The following is a 20,383-nucleotide window of genomic DNA, read 5'->3' on the forward strand; positions in this document are numbered from 1 at the left end:
CCGCCCGTGGTGACCACATCCCTCCGCCCATGGGCACCGTGGTCACTCAACCACAAGGTCCATAGTCCCTCTCCCATGGGCTGTGTCCCTCTGCCCGCGGTGACCACGGCCCCTCTCTCATGGAGACCGCAGTCCCCCAGCCACGAGGGTCGCAGCCCCATCCCTGGGGCCCCTCCCCCCCCCAGGACAGCCCCGCTGCCCCCGGGTCCCGCAGTGCCCGCGGCGCTGTCCGCTGGCCCCCGGCCCTGCGGGGCGATCCTGGGGACAAAGGCGGCCACTGCCACCTTGAGGCCAGCCCGGGCATCGTGTCCCCAAACCGGGGCCACCGCGCGTGTGGCACAGCCAGGACACGGCCAGATCCCTGCGTGTTTGAGGGGATGCCTCTCTCCCTGTGCCGAGCAGGGCGGGGGATCAAGGGCTGTGACTCCCGTCAGTTTTGCCATGGGCAAGGGCAGCCTCGAGGGCTGGGATGTGCAGGGTTCCCATGGGATGCAGAGAGCTGTGGGACAATGCTTTGGTGTTTTCTCCATCTGTCTCGGTATTTTTTCTGCTTGCCCTTCCGCAGAAGCAGGTGAGCAAACACACACCCAGTCCCTGACGCTTTATTTCTGGAGAGTGAGAGCAAAGGGAAGCGGTGCAGCGGCCTGGGGAGCTGTGCTGGAGGGAAATTCCTCCGGGAACATTGAGGGAGGAGGGAGCAGCTCCGAGGGCACCGGGGTGCACGGGGCACAGCTGTCGCTACATCCTGGCCGGCTGCGGGTCGGCGGGAGGAGAGGGCTGAGCCTCCAGGTCCAAGGCACCGAGAGCTCCCCGCTTCCCGAGCGGCCTCGGCGCCTCCCGGTGGGGTCGCGGCGGCGGCTCCAGGCCGTGCTGGGTCTGGCGCGGGGGCAGCTCCTGCCTGTCCCCCCTGCCCTGCGGGGACACCTGGCTCAGGTGAGTGGCCGCATACAGCGAGCAGTCGCCCAGCCCCAGCGCATCCCGCGTCAGGACGGCTGATTTGGGTCTCTTGTGGTTTCCCGCTCTGGGGGGGCTCAGGGGGTGCCCTGGGGACGGGCTCAGTGGCGCACAGCGGGGCCGGCCACCCCACGGCTCCTCCTGTGAGGATAACGGGACCCGCACTCCAGCGGGGCTCCGGCAGCGCTGCCCCCCGGCCGGGCTCTCTCCCCGCTGCCTGGGGGCTTCTTCGGGGGCCGGGAGCCACGCTTTGGGCACCCCCTCGAAGATGAAGTAGGCAGGGTTGGTGTAGCCCGTGGCCGGCTCCGGAAGGCTGCGGGGACGGCTCCTGCGAAGCGCACAGAGGGAAGGGGCTCAGCATCCCCCCGCTCCGGGGCTGCGGCACGGCCGAGCCCACCCGGGGTACCTGAGGCGTTGCGGGGCCGGCTTGGGGCACGCCGGGGGCTCTGCCGCCGGCTCAGCATCCTCCTCCTCAAAGCTGATCCACTCTGCAAAGGCAGCCGGGTCAGGCCTCACGTCACGGCCGGGGCCAGAGGGAAACGTGGCCCAGGATGTCCCAGGGCACCGGGAGGGGGCTGCGTGCGGCCGCCGTTACCGTAGAGCCGCTCGCGGGTGCCGCTCCGGCCCCGGGGCACCCGGACCCGCATCCAGCCGCGCACAGAACCCGTCTCCTCGCCGCGGTGGAACAGGAACGTCTCGAACTGCTGGGCCGTGCTGCCGATCGCTGACCTCAGGGCCAGGCAGCACTCCCCTGCGGGCACAGCGTCAGCCCCCGGGGGCAGGGTGGGTGCCAGGGTCCCTCCTGCCAAGCTCCCAACCTCACACCCAGCAGGCTGTAAGCTGGGAGGGCTGTGCTTGGCACTCCTCTGCCACCATGGTGGCCCCAGTGTCACCATCCCCATATACCGTAGGACTCGCAGCTCTCCACGCCCTTGATGCTGAGGAGCAGGTGCTGGTCCCCCAGGTACTCCAGGTCGGGCAGGATGGGGTTCAGCTGTGCACAGAGAGGAGAGGCTTAGGGGGCTGCCAAGGGGTGGGGGGCACAGGGAGGCTCTGTCCTGGGGCTGGTGACAGCTGCAGCTGCCTTGGGGTTCAGGGCAGAGAGCCAGAGCAGGGATGGGGGTGAGGATGCTCCAGGGCCACGCACCACAGGCAGATGCTTGGAGGACCAGCCCAGCTTGAGGAACCCGGGGATGTCACAGTTCTGGAAGGTGTTCTCCCCGCTCCGCTGCACCTCTGGAGGGGACAGAGGGACACAGAGCTCCAGCCAGGCCAGGTCACCCCCACAGCCACGCCCAGCACCCCAGCACCCCCTCACCCTCCAGGCAGTAGGAGTGGAACTCGATGTAGCACTTGCTACGGCTCGTGGTTTTCAGGATCACCTCGATGCTCTCCCACTCGATGCAGGCCAGCGCCTCGGGGCCAGAGCCAGGAGCTGCAGGCAGGTCCTGGCAGGTCAGGGTGTGCCAGGGCTCACCCCAAACCCAGCCCCAGGGGTGACAGACCCCAGCCCTTACCCTCCTTGGGCACAAACTGAGACGTCACTCCCACCTCAAAGGTGGCAAAGACAGGTGAGTGGTCGCTGGTCACGATGTCATCAGTGCAGCCTGGATGGCAGGAGGGACAGCTTGGGGAGGGTCCCAGAGCCCTGGGGTCCTGGGCAGCACTGGCCTCCCCTGGCCGCCGTGTCCCCAAGGGTCTCACTCACCGTAGGAGTTACAGACCATGTGGGTCTCCGGGTGTGACTTCCACAGGATGCGGTCACACCACGAGGGGACATTGATCCTCATCTACAAACAGAGAAAGCAGCTGGTCCAGCAGCCCCTCAGTTCTGGGTCCTCCTGCCCAGAAGGGCATCCCAGCACCCCAAAAAGTGAGTTCCCTCCTGCCCAGACCCTGTTTTGGTAGGGAACAGGCTGATGGAGCTGAGGGGACAGCATCACCACGCAGCCCCCTCAGCATCCTGCTGGCCCTGTCCCCAGAGATGTCCTACTTGGAAGGACGCCTCTGGACTCACCCCTGTGGGCTTGGACTTCTGCCACACGTAGGTGTCCCGGGTGCCCCGCTCGTAGCGGTACGTGGGAGGGAAGGAGATGTCACCCTCACCTGCAATCAGGACACACAGGTGGCATGGGGTCCTGCCTGTCCCCACGGGGTGTCATTGTCCCCACAGCAGGCTCACACCCCTGGCCCGGTGCACACCAAGGTCCCCCAGGCTCTCAGCACCTAGTACAGTGCTGAGCCAGGAGAGGGGACCTTGAGAGCTGGGGGTGACACGGGGAGGGCTGTGGGGACCCTGGTGGCACTGTCCCAGCAGGAGGAGCAGCGCCCTTGTCCCCACACTCACTGAACCGCAGGAACACTTTGTTCTTCTCTCGCTCCAGGTTGAGCTGGTCAACAGCCAGGAGGGCTTGAAACTCCTTCTTGACGATGTGGGTGAGGATGTCCTGTGCCAGGGAAGGGACAGTGATGCTCTGGGCTCCTCTCCCCACGCTGTCCCCAGCCTGGCACCGCAGGTCCCACCTGCACATCCATGTCCAGGCGGTAGTTGAGGTCCCCGAACCAGAAGAGGTGGGTGAAGCGCAGGGTGAGGTCGAAGCCCCCCAGACGTTTGTCCCCCAGGGCCAGGGAGTGCAGGATGTCACTGTAGTTCTGGTTACGCCTGCAAGGGGACAGCAGCACCACATGAGCCACCCCAGGGACACCTCTCATTCTATTCCTGCCAGGTGGGGACAGGGGCAGCCCCACAGCCCCTCAGGGCTCCTCCAGCCCCCTGAGACACCCACCTGCCCCATGGCAGCCCCACCCTCCCCATCCCTGCATCACCTGTGGGTCTTCTCGCTGCCAGAGGCCAGGTGGCAGTTGACAAAGCCAAATGAGGTCCCATTGAAAAGGAAGGAGACGCCCACAGCTCCCTTGTTCCCTGCAGGGATGTGCCACCGCTGAGCTCTGGGGGAGCCCGGGGGTCCCGTGCTGGCCCTCAGGCTGTTCCCTCCCTCGGGGTCACCTCCCAGCCCCATCCCCGCCCTACCCAGCGTGTTGGCAATTCCGGTTTTCACGCTGGAGGTGTGGACGTGGCTGATGCGCCGCTGGTGCTCCGGCTTCACCAGCACCACGATCTTGATGCTCCACAGGCACTGCAGGGCCACCTGTGGGGGGACAGGGGGTGAGTCTGCCTGCCCCCCATCCTGCCCCATGGCCAGGAGGATGAGGCTGGACACACTGGTAGGTCAGCGTGACCCTGACCCCTGGGGACAGCGCTCATGGGGACTGTGGGGCATGGGGCTTTCCCTGGGCTGATTTGGGGTGGGTGGGGGACGACCTAGGGGTTGGGGTGGGAGCTGTGGGGTGATGGCTGCTGGTACCCAGCCCCCCAGGGCTGGCTGTGCCCGCCGTTACCACTCGGTAGTCGATGGCCATGAGGCTCTTGAGGGAGGCGCAGAGGAACTCGACCCACTCGCGGTCGCCCAGGGAGTTCTCCTGGGTGCCGATCACGTACAGGTCGTGGGGGATGCAGGCCGTGGTCTCATCCTGTGTGCGCCCCAAGCCCCTCGAGGTCAGCCACGAGGCCAGGGAGCGGGGTGGGGGCGTGCTGCCTGCGGGCAGGGACATGTGTCACACAGAGGGGACGTGCCAGCACCCCAAGCTCCTCTCCAGCCTAGCCCTGCCTGTCCCCAGGAGCTGCCTGCCATCCTGGATCAGCCGTGTGCATCCCAGATTTGCAGTCCAAACCCCTCATGATATCCCTGTTCCTCTGTCTCCCCAGCACCCTCCAAGTGAGCAGATCACCACAGGACAGACAAAGCCCATGGCAGCCAGATTGGTTCTTCTCCAGCCTCCTCCTCAAACTGACCACCAGCTCGGACCTGAGACATCTCCCAAAACCCAGCCAGGCTCACAAAGAGCCACAACAACCTCCCAGGACAAGGCCACCTTCTCCTGGTCCCTTACCCATGTTCCAAGTCCCGACATACACCGAGATGATCTCAGGCTCATCCAGGTTGGAGTGCTGGATCCTCATCAGCTGCAGCAGCTGGCAAAAAGCCTCTCGCTTCTGCAGGATGGTCACGGTGTCTTAGAGACATGGGGGGCACAGCACCCCAGATCAGGTGGGCATCACTCCCAGGTGTAGGAGCCAGCTTGAGACCACTGATTTGCTGTTTTCCCCATTCCCAAGGGCCCCATATTCCCCCAGGACACTCTGTGGGCATGGCTGGTGCTGCTCACCCGGGCGTTGGGGAAGATGAAATCTCTGCTCAGGCTCTTCTGGTTCTCACGGGCACACACCAGCCTCACCTTGCTCTGCACGCTCTGGTACTTGATCAACTGCAGGACTGAGTGAAGGGGGTCAGGGGAGCATGGTGGCCCTCACTGCCCGCCACAGGGGGTGTGACAGAGCATGTGGCCTATCCCCGTGGCATCAGGCCTATGGCAGGGAATAGCCCCAAAGAATGCCAGTGACAGCCAGCAGGAATGCAGCAGTCCCTTACTCTTATCCTGTGGGATCACCTCCTCCGGGGAGCCGCTGCCCCGCTTGGTGACAGTCACTGTCCCCGACTCCACGTCCACCACCAGGCCTGCACGCTGCGACTTGCCCACTTTCACCTGCACATGGGGATGTGGCTCTGGAGTTGTCCCCACACCCGCCCTGCCCAGCAGTGACACAGGGGTCCCTCCATGTCCCCAGCCTCACCTCGAAGTTCTGCACAGCCAGGGGCCTGGCAGCTGGCAAGGGGGACATGGCCACGCTGGGCAGGGCCAGGTTGTGCCTTGTCACCGTCTCCTGCAGTGACTTCAGCACCTGCCAAAGGGACAGGCAGTGTGCTGGGGGCACTGGGACAACTGGGAGCCCTGGGCTGTGCTGCCACCAGAGCTTGGTTTAACAGAGGGGTTAATTTAGGGGAGGGGGAGCTGTGTCTCCCCCTGCACCATGACTGGGGTCAGGCACCTTCTTCTCCAGCGAAGACAGGAGGTGGTTGACAGTGGAGATCTTGCTGAGGAGCAGCTCCAGGTCTGGGTCGCTGCTCAGGAAGCCCTGAAGGGGAGGATAGATAATTTTGGAGCAGCACGGTGGCACTGGAGTGGTGGATTCCTCGCTGTGGGTCTGGGATGTGGAGGTCCCTGGGGGCTGTGGGGGCACTCACCTGCTCCCTGGCCGGGCTGCGAGGGGACACAGGGGAGTCGAACACCCTGGCCAGGGTCTCCAGACCCGCCAGCGTGAAGTCGATCTCACTGCAGGGGAGGAGAGAAGGGGCGCTGTGGGCGTTTCCCGGGCCTTGACGCACAGAAAGGGGACAGGGACCGGGGGGTGGCCCCGCTCCAGCCCCGCCATCCCCAGGCCGCACTGACCTGTGCAGTGCCCGGCAGGCGGTGGCCAGCGCGGTGCTGAGGTGCCGCAGCTGCGGGTGCCCGTGGCACAGAGCCTCCAGGTCCTGCACGTGGTGGGTCAGGTACTCGGCCATGAAGCCCATGAAGTCACTGGCCGGGCTGGGACAGGGGTGGACATCAAGATCCCCCCTGGGCACCACCATCCCATCTCCCGGGGCGGGCAGGGCAGCGTTACCTGCTGTGGAGCTGCTCCTGCAGCCTCTGGTGCAGCTGCTGCGGGATGGGGCTCCGGCTGGAGGGGGCAGCGCCGGGACACGGCACCGTGTGCCCCCAGCCCCGGGCATCCTCCCCGTCTGCGGGCAGAGTCAGCAGCTCAGCGGGACCCTCCCCTCCCGCTGCCAGCCCGGCACGGCCCCCGGCCCCTCCCGGCTCACCCGAGTCCTCCTCGGGCCGCGGCCGGGGCACAGCGTGCAGCAGGGGGGTCACCAGCCCATTGTTGGGGTGCTGGTAGGCACCGATCAGCTCGGGGAGGGTGCGGAAACACTTGGCTTGGATGCCCTGGATGGTCTGGGGAGGCAGAGAGGAGGAAGCATCATCACATCCCCTCCTCTGCCAGGGCAGCCCCAGCCTGCAGGGTTTGGTGGGTCTGTCTCTCAAAATGTGCCCGTGGTGAGTGGGAAGGGCCAGCTGGACACCGGGCCCAGCAGGCAGGGATGCTCCCTGCGGGCACCCAGGATGCTCTTTTAGGGGGCAGGAAGGGCAGCTGGAGAAAGTTGGGTACCAGGAGAAACCCTGAGGGGACATGGAAGCGAGCGCAGAACAGACCCCGCGTGGGGACAGGCACCGTGGGGCTGGCTCTGTGTGGCCAGGCTGTGACAGGGCGTGTGGCAGGAAGGGACAGCGCCGGGATGCTGTGCAGAGGCAGCTCCTCCCGAGCTGGTGAGGCTGCAAAGCGCCCGCATCCTGCAGCTTGTGCAGAACACAAACCACAGGCTGATGCCACCTCGCCGGGGAGGGGGACGAGCACCCTGGGCCCTGCACAGCTGCATCCTGCCCACATCCAGCTCCCAGGCACCGCCCAGGCTGGGGACTGCACCCACCTGCACGGAGAGCAGCCCCTCCTCATCGGGGAGGATGCGGTAGGTGTAGACGTGCCTCTGGAACCTGGAGAGAGCAGGTGAGGGCCCCGTTCTGCTGCCCTCGGCAGCGCTGGGGCCCAGCCCTGAGACAGACACCCCTTCCCCTCTGCAGGGAAAGGAGCTGAGCCAGCATTTCTAGAAATAAATCATCACCCCCAGCTCGGAGTCTGCGGGAGGATGTGCAGTGTTCCCCTGGTCCCAAACAGCCCGGGACAGCTGTGACTCCCCCAGCACTCACTGGGCTACCCACAGAGCCTTTGCCATGCTGCCTGCCATGCTCCACACCCCCAGAGCCCAAATTTGCGTTTGTCCCACACAAAGAGCCAGGACAGTGAAGGAAAGGGGGCGCATCCTGCCAAACCTGCCCGCACAGACATGTGACAGCAGGCAGGAAGGGTGCAGGGCAGGAAGGGTGCAGAGCAGGAAGGGTGCAGGCAGCAGCGCTCTCAGGGGCTGCACACCTGGTTCCAGGTGTGGGGATGAAAAGAGGCCCCATCTTGGGGGCTGTAGCCCCAAATCCCCAGCACGGGAGATGCTCACAGGCCAGCAGGCAGCCCAGAACAGCTCCGTGTGCCCCGGATTTGGGGTTACCCGTTCAGCAGCCATGGTGCTGGGCACGGCTGTGGGCCCAACCTTCATCCTGCTCCCAACCCGGGGATCACTCAAACCCCAGTGCCAGGGTGGTGCCACCCCACCCACATCCCTGCAGCTCTTCCATGAGGTTTTGGCAGTGCCTGGAGCAGGGAGAGGCACAGAGGGAGGCAGGCAGGGGACAGAGGCACAGAAGGTGCGGCAAGGACTCACAGGAGGCACAGGGCATACGCGCCCTTCACCGACTCGCTGTCCCGCACCAGGAAGGAGCCGTCCCGCCCAGCCTTGCCCAGCAGCTCCTCGGCCACCACCTGGCTGATGTCGCGGTGGTACCAGCGCGCTGCCGCCATCCTGCCCAGCCGTGTCCCCGTCCCAGCGCCACATCCAGCTCAGCAGGGGCTGCTGGGACTCACGGGGGCTGCTGGGGCGGGTGAAGGAGGGGGCGGCGTGGGGACACCGTGTCCCCTGTACCCAAGAGTTGTGCTGGCTGCAGGTCCCGGCCGGTGACAGGGAGCCACCGAGGTGATGCTCATGGGGACAGGGTGCCCTGCGACCGGGCAGCGTGGCAGGAGCAGCCGGGGGGCAGCTGGGGGAGGCTGGGGGTCCGGGTGATCCTCATCACGGGGGCTCCAGCCTGCAGGGAGCACGGGGGCATCTCTGCTGGTGGCGGGTCACAGGAAAAGCGGCCCTGGGCCACCATCCTGCCGCTGAGCGCGGCGAGGACAGGCCATGCTGGTGGCACCCGGGGCTCCGACCCCACCCGACGCACTCACCGTCCCTCCCAGACGCCGTGCGGGGCTCCCGAGGCTCCTGCGGGGCGCTGCGGGCAGCGAGCTGAGCTTTTGGGGTTCAGCCGAGCGGGAGCGGGGCCGTGATGCTGCTGGGCTCCCCCGGCTGTCACAGCGGCCCCGGGGTCCCGCAGTGCCCCCCGCGATGCCCTCGGTGCCCGTCCCACGGGCCGCTCCCCCCGCTCGGCACCGCGGCGGCCGCGCTCTTCCTCCTCCGGAGCGCCCCGCTCTCCCCGGCCCCGGAGCGGCCTCCTCGCTCCTCCTCCAGCCCCGCTACCGGGGCCAGGCGGCGGCCGCGGGGGCTCGGCACGGGGGGACAGCGGGGACAGCCCCGGGCGCGCCCTGCCTCCCTCCAGCAGCTCCCTGCACATCCTGCCGGGATGAGGGATGGCAGAACGCTGGAACAAGGCACTGCCAGCCGTGCAGGATGGCACACAGCCCCTGAAATATGTTTGGGGTGGTGGCAGGGCTTGAGCTGCCCACTCCTGGGGACCTGCTGCCCACCTTGGGGCCGAGAGAGACGGAGCTGAGGGCACCGGGCACCCACAGTGACACTCGTGTCACCACACCTGGGTGTGCCCGGCCTGCAGGGAGGGAATTTGGGTTCAGGGGCTCCCGGGAAGGGGTCGGGAAGGAGGGAGACTTTTCCCAGCAGACAGGGTTTGGACAGCACGGCAGGTCCCGGATGCAGCGCCCGAGGTTTTACTCCTTGTGGCCAGGAGCGAGCAGGGCCCACACGTGTGTGGTGGCTCGAGCTGCCAGGGTGATTAACAGCAATTAATTACAGATGAGCAGCAGCCACCGTCTGCTGTCCGAGTGCCTGGCAGCTCCAGAGCTGCTCAGGAGATAGATGGAGAAGCAGATTCCTGCTGGAGGAGGATGAGGATAAGGATGAGGATGGCGCACTGTGCCAAGCCGTACTCCTGACTGTTCCTCACCCTTGGCACCACTGCACATCCCTGCATGCTCAGGGACTGTTCCCCCACCTCCTGCCCCAGCCCTCCAGCACAGATGTGCCAAAACCCCCTGTGAGGCTTCCTGCTGGCTCCCCAGCCTCGAGAGGAACCTGTGGCCAGGCCAGCGAGAAGTTGGGCCCCTGGGTTTATTTTGGGCTGGTGTTCTGGTCACACAGCAGCGGGTGCAACTCTGCCCAGCCCCTGGCGTGGGGACACACGGAGGTGGCAGGTTTGTGTGGGGCTGGACACACCCATCCTGCTGGAGCCCCGGTCCCAACAGCGCCGCTCCATCCCGTTACTTAACAGCAGGGCAGTAATTCCTGGCAGGCGTGGAGGTGCCTGTCTCCTGATTAATGCCATCCACGCCGCTTAATCCGGATCAGGGGAGAAAGCCCAGGAGCTCTGAAGGGCTTTGGGAAATCAGCAGTGCCTGCTGTGAGTGTTTATGTAAGGTGGCCGTGGTGTGCAGTGCCAGAGGCGGAGCTGGCACCCAGCCAGAGGCACCTGGGCACAGGTGAGGTTGGGAAGGCAATGTGGGCTCACCAGGGGGGCTCTGCCTGCACCAAGGCTCCCTCCAGAGCCTGTGGGTGCAGGAGGCCCCGTGGCCCTTCCCTGGGAAGGCAGGACACTCCATTGGGACAGAGGGATGAAGCCACCACGCTCCACCAGCCCCACACCCGCTGGTGTCCTGCCCTCTGGAAGTGGCTGGGCTGTGCTTCACACAGTGCATGTACCTGGAGGGATGGTGGGATGAGGAGATGAGATGAACCTCTGGCCATTCATTGCACAGGAAGAAGTCTCTTTCATTTCCCTGTTTTGAACTCTGCTTCCTTCCCCAGTGCTTGGTTTGGAGCACAAGGAGAGTGTGGGAAGGGATGTGACCTCTGTCCATCTCCCCACTGTTTTAGGGACGGGAATTATCTGCTCCCCAGATTGGGCAAGGCTGAATCCACCCAGCTGGGATTAGGCTGAGCTGGAGGGACCCAAGGTGAGCCCTGCCCTCCACCTCACCACACCGTGCAGACCCTGCAGAGCCTGTGAGTGGCCCTGGTCACAGGACTTTCATTAAGAGAGTAATGAAGAGCCACAAACAAAGCACAGGATTACGTGCCCCAGGCACAATGCTGGGGGCCCTGGTGAGGCTGAGGGTGTCCAAGTGAGGCTGCCTCCTCCTCCTCCTCTTTCACCTGCCAGTGTGAAGGTCACAGTTCACGTGTCCCCCTGACTGTGGCAGAAATAGCGCCCGTTAATCTGGACCCTAAGCAGCTCTCCTGTGTGCAATTAAAGAGATCACAAGTCTTGGCCCCAGGGAACGTGTGCTGGCAGCTAAAGCCCTGGCAGTGGGGCTGCTGGGCATGGCATGGCATGGCATGGCATGCTGGCTCCCGGTGGCCATGGGGCAACAGGTGAGCTGTGTTTGGGAGGAGCTGGTAGCCAGGTGATGAATGGTGTTGAGCTGATGCAGGGGCCTGGGAGGAGGCACAGCTCCTACAGGGATATCCAGATCCCAGTGCTCAGCTCTGGGGGTTGAGACAGAACCAAGAGCAGCCCCAAAGGAAGGGCTGGAGTGGTGCTGGAGGTGAGGAGGGTGAGTGGGGCATTGCTGGAGCAGTTTGTAGCTGCCCTGGGCTGTCCTTGTGCCCCATCCCTAGAGCCATTCCCACGGGGGTTATCTCACGGCAGGATTGCAGTGGGAATTCTGCTTGCCTGGCAGCCATAAAGCAGAGCCACTTTGGGCTTTCTCTTGGACAGTCTCCTCTTTGCTGCAGCAAACCTGGAGTTAATGATGCACTAATTGGATCAGTCAAGGCCAGCCTGGAGTTATGAAATGGTGCTGGGCTGGGCAGGCTGTGCTGGGGACAGTGGCAGCTCTGTGTCCCACCCACCAGGGCTGGCTGGTCCTTCCCTCTTGGTTCAGGGAGGGTGAATCCTGCCTTCACCCCACCCTCCTGCACAGCAGTGTCCCCATGGGGAGGGTGGCCTCTGTGCCCTGGGCCATGGCAGGTCACCTCTAGGTGAGCAACCTCATGGGCACCTTGGCCATGCAGGGAGCTGCTTGTGCCTCCATCCTCCTGTTATCCAGCCAGGAAGGGGAGGGAGAGCTCCAGGCTGGTCCCTCCTCTGCTACCTCCATCCAAGCCCATGCCCAGACCCATCCCACCTCCCCTTGCCATGGGAGCAGCTGCAGAGAGCCCCTGTGGGAATCCACACTCCTTCCCACCGGGAGCAGAGCTTCCACCTCAATTACCATCACCTTGCTCCTAAGCCCTCTTTGCCAATCCCTCTAAGCTGCTTTCCCAGGGCTCCAGCAAGGGATTGTATTTATAGCCCACTCTTACTCATGCAGCGTCTCCCCAATTAATCAACTAATAGGATTCTTCCCTCAAGTCCCTCTCCTGGAGCCCTCACAGACACACAGCCCCCCCAGCCCAGCCAAGGCTGAGTGGGCGAGATCAGATGCCAGGGGAGGGACAGCCAGGGGGGATATAAGAACCTGCAGCACTGGGAGCAGCCTGTAGTGACTGGGTGGCACTGGGAGCTGCTGGGCGAGCAAGAGGAGAGCGTCTGTCTGTCCATCCAGCTGCCAGGTGAGTGCTGCCTGCTCTGCTGCCTGGGCCCTGCCACTGCTCCGGGGTTCTGAGGCTTTGGAAAACAGGGCAAGGACGCTAGTGCTGGGTTGTGTCTGGAAGGAGGGTGGTTTACAGCTGAAAATTGGGGAAAATGTGGACAAAAAGGATTCCAGTGTGGCCAAAGGACGTGGTGGAGGGGTTGGGTACCGGCATGGGACAGCTGAGCCAAGCCAGGGAGGGTCTGAGTTCCCTCTTTGGGGCTTGGGAGATCCAGAGCAGGAGTTCAGCTCTTCTCCCCTCCACCTTTCATTGCCTCATCCCCAATTCCTAGGGTCTGGAGTGAGCCAAACTCTGCTCCCACTCCCTTTGCACCTTCTCACCCTGTGAGGATTCCCAAACTTCACATCCCACAGCACCAAAGGACCTCAAAGATCCTGAGCTTGGGACTAATCTCTTGTCTTCCTGGGGGGAAGAGAATAATCCCCTCACTCCCATGGCCATTTCTTCTCTCTCACCAGCTTCCCTGAGGCTGTGTTCAGAGGCAACACTGTCCACGTGCCCCTGGGGCTTAAAATCCTGCCTGGGCTTAAGCTGTGCTCATGTCAGAGCTGCCTATCCCTAAGAGGCTGAGCTCATCCCATTTAATATCCCAGAATCAGCTGGTGATCAGTGGGATCTTTGCAGGTTCCTCCTGGCCACAGGCTGGAGCCAGCAGAGCTTGGGCAGGGCTGGGCAGCTCCAGCCCCACTCCCAGCACAGAGGGTTGGGGATCAGGAGGGATCCTGTGCCCAGAGACCCCTCTTTCCATGGGCAGTTCAGCTTCCCTTGACTTTCTCCCTGGGTTTTCCTCACCTTCCTGGGAGTGACAGGACAAAACAAGCCCATTCCTACCACTGAGCCATGACTGCCAATTTCCAGGAAAAACCATTAACATTGAGACTCTATAAAGCCTTTTGTTCATTTTTTTGCTTTTCCCGGTCTTGAACCTGCTCCATTAGGAATCACCCCTGTGCTTCCTCTTTTCTGGACCAACTCTCTCTCACTTCCTCACCTTTTTGGCTGGGAACAAGGAGCTGGCTCAGCTCCCATGTGCTGCCCCAAAGGCAAACCTGTAGCTCTCAAGCTCTGCAAAGGTGGCAGTGCCCTGTCCCGAGGGCTCTGCAGTTTGTTGGGATGTGCAGAATGTTGGATGGTGGCCGTGGCTGGAGTTGTGGAGTTGCCTCTTCCCCAGCACCTCATGCAGTGCTTTCCCTGTTTCTCCCCACAGATTTCCTTGTGGACATTCCTGCACTGAGCTAAAATGGGAGACGGATCAAAGTAAGTATCTTTATTGATTTATTTATCTGGAATTGGGATGGAGCAGGGCAGGAGCAGAGGGGGAAAATGAGACCCCAGCTCGGCCCAGCTGCTGCTCCCAGGGGCTGGAATGTGAGCTCCCATGGAGCTGTCATGGAGTTCTGTGTTAGCCTTTCTTTTCTACTTGCCCTTAAGACACAGAATACCCCCATGGTCCTCCATAGAATCCTCCATGGTCACCCTGAGCTCAGGAGCCCACCTGGGGCAGCCACAAAGGGTGGGTTTGGCCCTGAATTTGCAGGACAAGGAATTCGCCAGGGACTGGACACCCTTGGTGATGCAGCACATTTGTAGGGCAGCCCATCATGTCCCTGTGTCCCATCCAGCCTTGTCCAAGGCATTCCCAAACATCCACCTCTGTTTTCTCCACAGGGTTTTCAAGAAGACCAGCCCCAACAGCAAGGTGAGTCTCTGTGCCCTGTCCCCTGATGTGTCTGTCCCCTTGTGTGGCCAGCCCAATGTTTGGGCTGTGCTGGGATCCCCCTGGGCTGGATCTGCCCACAGGATCCGGGCTGGCTCTGCCTTCCCTTCGAAATCTGATTGATTCCTGGACCTGCCATGGTGTCACTGCAGGAATGGCTTTTCAAAACAGAAATTTAAAAAATACCCTGATATGACCCCTTCAAGGTGATTCTGGTCCAGCCTGGTGACAAACCCCATGACACAACTCAGGGCTTTGAAATTTGGGTGAATTCCCTGGCAAACCTTAACTTGTTTTCTCCCTCCCTTTTCCCATGTGCTGCTTCCAGCTCTCCCTGTACCTAGGGAAGAGAGATTATGTGGATAACGTGGATTCAGTGGAATCTGTAGGTGAGTGGGGCAGTGCCCAGCACTGAGGGGGAAGGACAAGCAAGAAAGGCTGGGGAAGCCAGCCCCAGCGTTGTGGGCTGCTGGTAGAGCAGGAGGAGCAGCTCTGGAGGAGCAAATGCCATGTTTTCCTGCAAATATCCTTAGGAAAAATTGTGGGGAAGGGGACAAAGTCCCTTTGCAAAACAACCCAGCCACGCTGCTGGAGGAGACATCACCATCCCCCTTGGCAGCAGCTCTTCTTGTCACCTTCCAGCTGTAAAGTGGATTATTTGGGTTTAAAAAGCTGTGTTTTAGCAAAGATCTCCCCATGCAGCTGAACTCACCGGTCCTTCTCCTTTTGCTTGTTTGCAGATGGTGTCTGCCTGATTGACCCGGAGTACCTGAAGGACAGGAAAGGTATTGATACAGAAATGCAGCATGAGGAGAGGGGTTGAGATGGAACCAGCCCAAAGCTGGGGCTGTGCTCAGGTTGAGACTGCTCTGTGCCACCTACAGCTCGCTGTCCATTGGGGCCGCAGCAGCAAAGGACATGAGGGATCCTGTTCATATTTAGTGTCTGAGGAAGTCTCATTTCTGCTGAAGAGTTTTTGAACAGTTTTTCTTGCCTCTTTATTCACCCCCTGTGCCTTCCCTTCTCTCCCTTTGTCCCTGCCCTGCCTGGCTCAGTGTATGTGACGCTGACCTGCGCCTTCCGCTACGGCCGCGATGACCTCGACGTGATCGGCCTGACCTTCAGGAAGGACATCTATGTGCTGACCACCCAGCTGTACCCCCCTGTGCCAGACCAGGCCCCCAAAACCCTCACTCCTCTGCAGGAGAAGCTGATGAAGAAGCTCGGGGAGAACGCCTACCCCTTCACCTTTGAGGTAAGGGCTGCTCAGCCCCTCCTGGACATGTGGCTCAGCTCTGAGCACGCCCTTTATCCTCTTTTTTCTCTCTTTCCCTGCTCTGCCCAGATTGCCACCAACCTGCCCTGCTCCATCACCCTCCAGCCCGGGCCAGATGATGTGGGAAAGGTGAGCTGCTGTCCCCAGCCTGTGTCCCCTGGACCATCCTCCCTGGGAAGGGGTTGAGTTACGGGGTGCTAAAACTGAGAATTGATTCTCATGGCCCATGGGGTGAGGGGTGGGAAGGGAGGATGGCTGGAGTCAGAGCCAGGATTTCTGGGAATGCAGTGGAGGAAGGAAGGAACACAAGGGAAAAGGCAGCTCTGAGCCCCTCCTGCTCAGTGACCACATACCTTTCCCCAGGCCTGTGGCGTGGACTTCGAGGTCAAAGGATTTTGTGCTGAAAATCTGGAGGAGAAAATCCACAAGAGGTATTTTCAGGGGATCCCTTTCCCCCCTTTTTGGCCCTAAAACTAAACCACAAGATCTTTTTGGGGTGATCAGTTTAGGGGTCAGGCTGAGGGCCTTCTATCAGCCTGTGCCATGCTTGGATGGGGAACACTGCCTGAAACTGGGGCAGTGATCCCTGTGTCAGAGCCAGGTGAAACGCTCACCCTTTGGCTGGAGACACTGTGAAGTCCCCAGAGAGTCCCTGTGATGCTGTGGGGGACACTGGGGGTGCCACCTGTGTCCCCACAGGAACTCGGTGCGCCTCATCATCCGCAAGGTGCAGTTCGCCCCGGCACAGACAGGGCCGGCCCCGCGAGCCGAGACCACCCGGCAGTTCATGATGTCAGACAAGCCTCTGCACCTCGAAGCTTCCCTGGACAAGGAGGTCAGTAAGGACACTGTCCCCTCTGTCAGGGATGGGGACCAGGATTTCTGGTCACATCACTGAGCCTCTTCCCCTTGCAGATCTATTACCATGGAGACCCCATCAATGTGACCGTCAACATCAACAACACCACCAACAAGGTTGTGAAAAAGATTAAGATCTCAGGTGAGAGAGGGGCAGAAGGGACATGTCCCAGCACCCATCACTGACAGAGATGGGGACTGTGAGCCCCTGCCAGGTCACCAACACGGCTCTCCCTTGTCTGTCCCCAGTGGATCAGATCACAGACGTGGTCCTGTATTCTCTGGATAAATACACGAAGACTGTGTGCTCTGAGGAGATAAAGTAAGGGATAGGGGCTGAAGGTGAAGTGGCATTTCTGGGAGGGAGGAAGAGAAATGAGGAAGAGGAGGAGGATGGGACAGAGGATGTGACAGTTTTACACCAAGCAGCAAAAAAGTCTGGGTTAGATGAGCAGGTGCAGAGGAAGCAGAGGACAGGGAAGGCTGTGGACCACGTCCCACCAGCACAGGCTGGTGGTGGCTGGGAAGGTCCCTGGGGAAGGTGCACAGCTGCTCCCAGGCTTCTTAATCTCCTCACTTTGCATTTTTGAGGCCAGACACAGCCTCTGCCACCCTGAGAACGAGGAGGGAGGGAGCAAAGGTGGTGCAGAGAAAAAAGAAGTGGTTGTAGAGGGGAAGGAGAGGAGGGAACGAAAGGAGGAAATGGCCCAGCAGCTGCATGGGGAGAGCAGGGCTGGCTCTGCACAGGTGCTGCAGTGATGCTGAGCATCCCCAGGCTGGGGCTGGCTCTGAGCTCTTCTCTCTCACCCTTCCAGTGAGACTGTGGCTGCCAATTCCACCTTCTCCAAAACGTACGCGGTGACCCCCCTGCTCTCCTCGAACCGCCAGAAGCGAGGCCTCGCTCTCGATGGCAAACTCAAGCACGAGGACACCAACCTGGCCTCCACCACCATGTGAGGGCTGCATGGGCTCCCCCTGCTCCCCACCATGCCTTCCCCCACTTCCTCCTGCTCTGGGCTCCCACCAAGGGCTCCTGAGCCCACCCCATCCAGCTGGGAAATGTAGAGATTTTGTGACATTGTCACCTCTCCATCCCGTAGGAGAGATGCACCTTCCCAGTTCCAATGCTGTTCAAAGATCCTGAATCCCTCTGCAGAGCTCAAAGGGGCTTCCAGAAGCTTCTCTGTGGCTTCCCCCAAGTGCCCTCCCCTCTCTTCTCCTGCTCTCCTCCCCTGCTAAATCCCAGTGCACTCCACACAGTGCAGGGCACAAACCCTGGCACTGCCATGGGGGGTGGATGGGGTCTGCAGGCAGCACTGGCCTCTCACTGTCCCCCTCTGCCTTTTTCCTAGCCTGAGACCTGGCATGGACAAGGAGGTGCTGGGCATCCTGGTGTCCTACAAAGTGAAGGTCAACCTGGTGGTGTCCCGAGGAGGGTGAGGCTCCGTGGGCAGGGGAGTCAGGGGCCATCACCTCGGGCTGTGCTGGGGGGTTTGTACCCCAGGGAAATGAGAAGGCACTCACCATGGGCCCCCTCATCCCTGCCCTGCTCCCCTGGGCTGCTCTTTGACCCTCCACTCCACCACCCCTATTATCAACCATCTTCCACCTCAGTATAAAGCACAGCCTAACACCTCCCCTTCTCTGCCTTGGCTCATTTCTGTCCCTTCTCTCCTGCTGCCACAGCATCCTGGGGGATCTCACTGCCAGGTAAGGGGAGCTGCCTGTGGGGTTGGGAGTGGGGCTGTGCTGGGCAGGATCCTTGACAGAGCTGCTTTTCCTTCCAGTGATGTTGGGGTGGAGATGCCTGTCATCCTCATGCACCCGAAGCCTGATGACTGTGAGTCCTGTGTGAGATGTTGCCGAAAATCAGAGGGGAAGAGGCACTTCTGCTTCAGGGGGAGCTGGTGAAAACAACTCAGTGCAGCTGCCCCAATGCCAAGGGCCCTACTGTGCCCTCTGTGGGATGGGCACAGCTGTCCAGCTGTGCTGGGACAGGATGGGAGCAGTTTTCCCATGGGATGGGCACAGCTGTCCAGATGTCCTGGAGCAGGGTGGGAAATGTTCTCCCCATAGCACCCTTCCCACTGTCCCTCTTTCCAGGAAAGCACCCAAGCATTGAGGAGAGCTGTCAGTTGAAATGTCCTTTCTGTATTAACCTGCACATCTTTTCTCTCCCCCACCCCTTTCTCCCTGTGCTTATCACTGGAATACAGCTAAGCCAAGGTAAAAAAGATGTTCCTTCTAACACACAAACCACACAGATCCACAACAGATGGATGTGACATCCCAGCTTGAGGTCACACCTTTGGATTAAACCACCCAGGTCTCAAAGCCCTGAGCCTGTGTCACAGCAGCTACCCTCCCAAATCCTGACATTGAGATGTGTTCTGCAAACTCCCAGGGCATATTTGACAATTCCCTTTGCTGCAGCCACAGCAGTTGCAAGCCCAGGCCTTGCCCTGTCCCTCAGAAGGGCAGGGACTTGTGTCTTCCAGCCACAGGTGCCATCACTGGACAAGATGTCTCTATGATTTTGGTCCCCACACAGATTTCCCTGGGCTGCTGGAAGACATGTCCCTGTGCCCCTGAACATTCCCCAGCACCAGAGGCTTCTCCTCCCAAATCAGCTTCTTCCAGCTGAAGCCACAGATGGGATTTCTTCCCTCTGGGAAGCTGCAGTGCCAAATCCATTCCTGACACCATGGTCCCACCAAAGGTTTTGTGTCTGGTTACACCCTGCAGCAGGATGTGAGCACTGGGATTTGGGGCCTGGGAAACCAGGCTGCAACTCCAGGCTTTCACACTTATCCCTTTCCCAGCCCAGTGAGAGCATTTAAACTTCCAAAGAGGAAATCTCTTGGTCTCTATCCACCATGGCTCCATGTAGGTTTTGCTAAACCATTTCACATTCCCAAGCTTTTGGAATCTCTTTTGCTGACTCTTTCTTTTCTGTTTTCTCCCCCACTTTGTGCTCTCCCTTGCTGTCACTCGCTGCTCACCTTTCTCAAGGAGGTAACTCAGCTCTTTGTTTTCCTTTCCTTGGAAATGCAAAATATTGTGTGAAAAACTACCAGAAGTTGCAGGCCCACCTCCTTGGGGCATGCAGGTTCACAATGATGGAGCCTGGGTTTGTGTGCTGGGGCCAGGCTGTGCCTCACAGTGACCTGAGTGTTCTCAGTGGGGTGACAGGGCTGGGGTGACCACTGTGCTGTTCCCATCAGGAGCAGGGTTTGGGCTCAGCAGGAATTTCCCCTCCTCCTGTGGGCTCACTGTGCTCTGCTCTCCCTTCCAGCGAGGAGGACATTGTCATCGAGGAATTTGCTCGCCAGAAGCTCAAGGGGGAGAAGGATGATGAAGATGAGAAGGAGGAAGCTGAGAAAGAGGAGAGCTAAGCTGCCGGCCCCCCATGCCCCAGTTTGGGACACAGCCACCTGTAGTGTCCCCACTGTGCCACACCTGGCACAGCCCCCTCAGGCCCCCACAGTCCCCATAGGTGCCCCCTCCTCACCCACTCCAAGCCCAGGTAGTGGTGGTGAGAGCTGCTGCAGCTCCTCCCGGGCCCGCCACGCTGCCAAGCCCCACGGTGCTCCCTGTTCCCACGGGCACCAGCACAGGGACAGGGACAGGGTCCAATGGCTCCGGCTGAGCGCCTCACCAGCGTGGCTGTCACCTGCCCGTGACATGTTGTGCACAGCTCTGTGACATTGATACCAATAAACCCACCCGGTGGCCCGGTGCAGGCTCCGTGTTGTGCTGGGGGGGACCAGACGCTGCCTTCATGCAGGGGAGGGGAGGACGAGGTGCTGCAGGATCTGGTGCGGCCACTCCCGGCCGGGCCCATCCCAGGTACAGCCGAGCCATCCAAGGTAGGGCTGGATGCGTCCTGCTACAGCCGCAGGATCTACAACCCCGCCGGTACAGGCAGCCCCATTCCGCTACAACCAGAGCGCTCCAGCCCAGCTCCAGCCGGATCCGTGCCGCTACACCCGGCTCTGCTGAAACACCCCCGCCACAGCCCGGGCGCATCCCGCTCCACGCCGCAGCATCCTCACCCCGGAGGCCGCCCGGTCGCCATGGCAACCGCCCTCCCCATCACCACGGCAACCCCCTCCGGTCGCCATGGCAACCGCCCTCCCCAGCAGC

At 61.4% G+C, this 20,383-nt stretch overlaps 2 protein-coding genes across 13 annotated transcripts; one reads left to right on the forward strand and one right to left on the reverse strand.

Annotated features, from left to right (window-relative positions):
- Nucleotides 1-610: 610 nt before the first annotated feature.
- Nucleotides 611-9,110, reverse strand: LOC135447636 (phosphatidylinositol 3,4,5-trisphosphate 5-phosphatase 2-like). Its single transcript, XM_064712667.1, is given in 28 exon segments — nucleotides 611-1,282; nucleotides 1,361-1,442; nucleotides 1,550-1,705; nucleotides 1,861-1,948; nucleotides 2,102-2,190; nucleotides 2,273-2,389; nucleotides 2,472-2,561; nucleotides 2,663-2,744; nucleotides 2,972-3,060; nucleotides 3,302-3,401; nucleotides 3,478-3,616; nucleotides 3,781-3,877; nucleotides 3,986-4,159; nucleotides 4,162-4,270; nucleotides 4,272-4,329; nucleotides 4,331-4,550; nucleotides 4,906-5,008; nucleotides 5,182-5,288; nucleotides 5,445-5,559; nucleotides 5,648-5,755; nucleotides 5,903-5,989; nucleotides 6,099-6,186; nucleotides 6,304-6,441; nucleotides 6,518-6,635; nucleotides 6,717-6,849; nucleotides 7,383-7,446; nucleotides 8,226-8,646; nucleotides 8,786-9,110. Coding segments are annotated over 27 exon segments (3,432 nt in total). The 5' UTR covers nucleotides 8,363-8,646; nucleotides 8,786-9,110; the 3' UTR covers nucleotides 611-738.
- A 1,527-nt stretch (nucleotides 9,111-10,637) lies between these two features.
- ARR3 (arrestin 3) lies at nucleotides 10,638-20,290 on the forward strand. 12 transcript variants are annotated; one of them, XM_064712679.1, is made up of 18 exons: nucleotides 11,625-12,344; nucleotides 13,594-13,643; nucleotides 14,055-14,085; nucleotides 14,432-14,492; nucleotides 14,844-14,888; nucleotides 15,159-15,358; nucleotides 15,449-15,508; nucleotides 15,743-15,810; nucleotides 16,079-16,214; nucleotides 16,295-16,379; nucleotides 16,487-16,559; nucleotides 17,053-17,190; nucleotides 17,590-17,673; nucleotides 17,924-17,947; nucleotides 18,025-18,077; nucleotides 18,454-18,463; nucleotides 19,250-19,252; nucleotides 19,533-19,771. In XM_064712679.1, exons 2-18 carry the CDS (start codon nucleotides 13,627-13,629, stop codon nucleotides 19,630-19,632), a joined length of 1,188 nt encoding a protein of 395 aa, XP_064568749.1. In that variant the 5' UTR covers nucleotides 11,625-12,344; nucleotides 13,594-13,626; the 3' UTR covers nucleotides 19,633-19,771. The 12 variants fall into 12 exon arrangements, with proteins under 12 accessions (XP_064568745.1, XP_064568744.1, XP_064568743.1 ...); XM_064712672.1 differs by lacking the exons at nucleotides 18,454-18,463; nucleotides 19,250-19,252 and adding an exon at nucleotides 11,277-11,335 and having other exon boundaries at nucleotides 12,145-12,344; nucleotides 15,159-15,508; nucleotides 19,533-20,289; XM_064712669.1 differs by lacking the exons at nucleotides 18,454-18,463; nucleotides 19,250-19,252 and adding an exon at nucleotides 11,302-11,335 and having other exon boundaries at nucleotides 12,130-12,344; nucleotides 15,159-15,508; nucleotides 19,533-20,289.
- The last annotated feature ends 93 nt before the right edge of the window (nucleotides 20,291-20,383 follow it).

Source organism: Zonotrichia leucophrys, chromosome 4A (assembly GCF_028769735.1).
Source record: "Zonotrichia leucophrys gambelii isolate GWCS_2022_RI chromosome 4A, RI_Zleu_2.0, whole genome shotgun sequence".
NCBI classification, from domain to species: Eukaryota; Metazoa; Chordata; class Aves; order Passeriformes; family Passerellidae; genus Zonotrichia; species Zonotrichia leucophrys.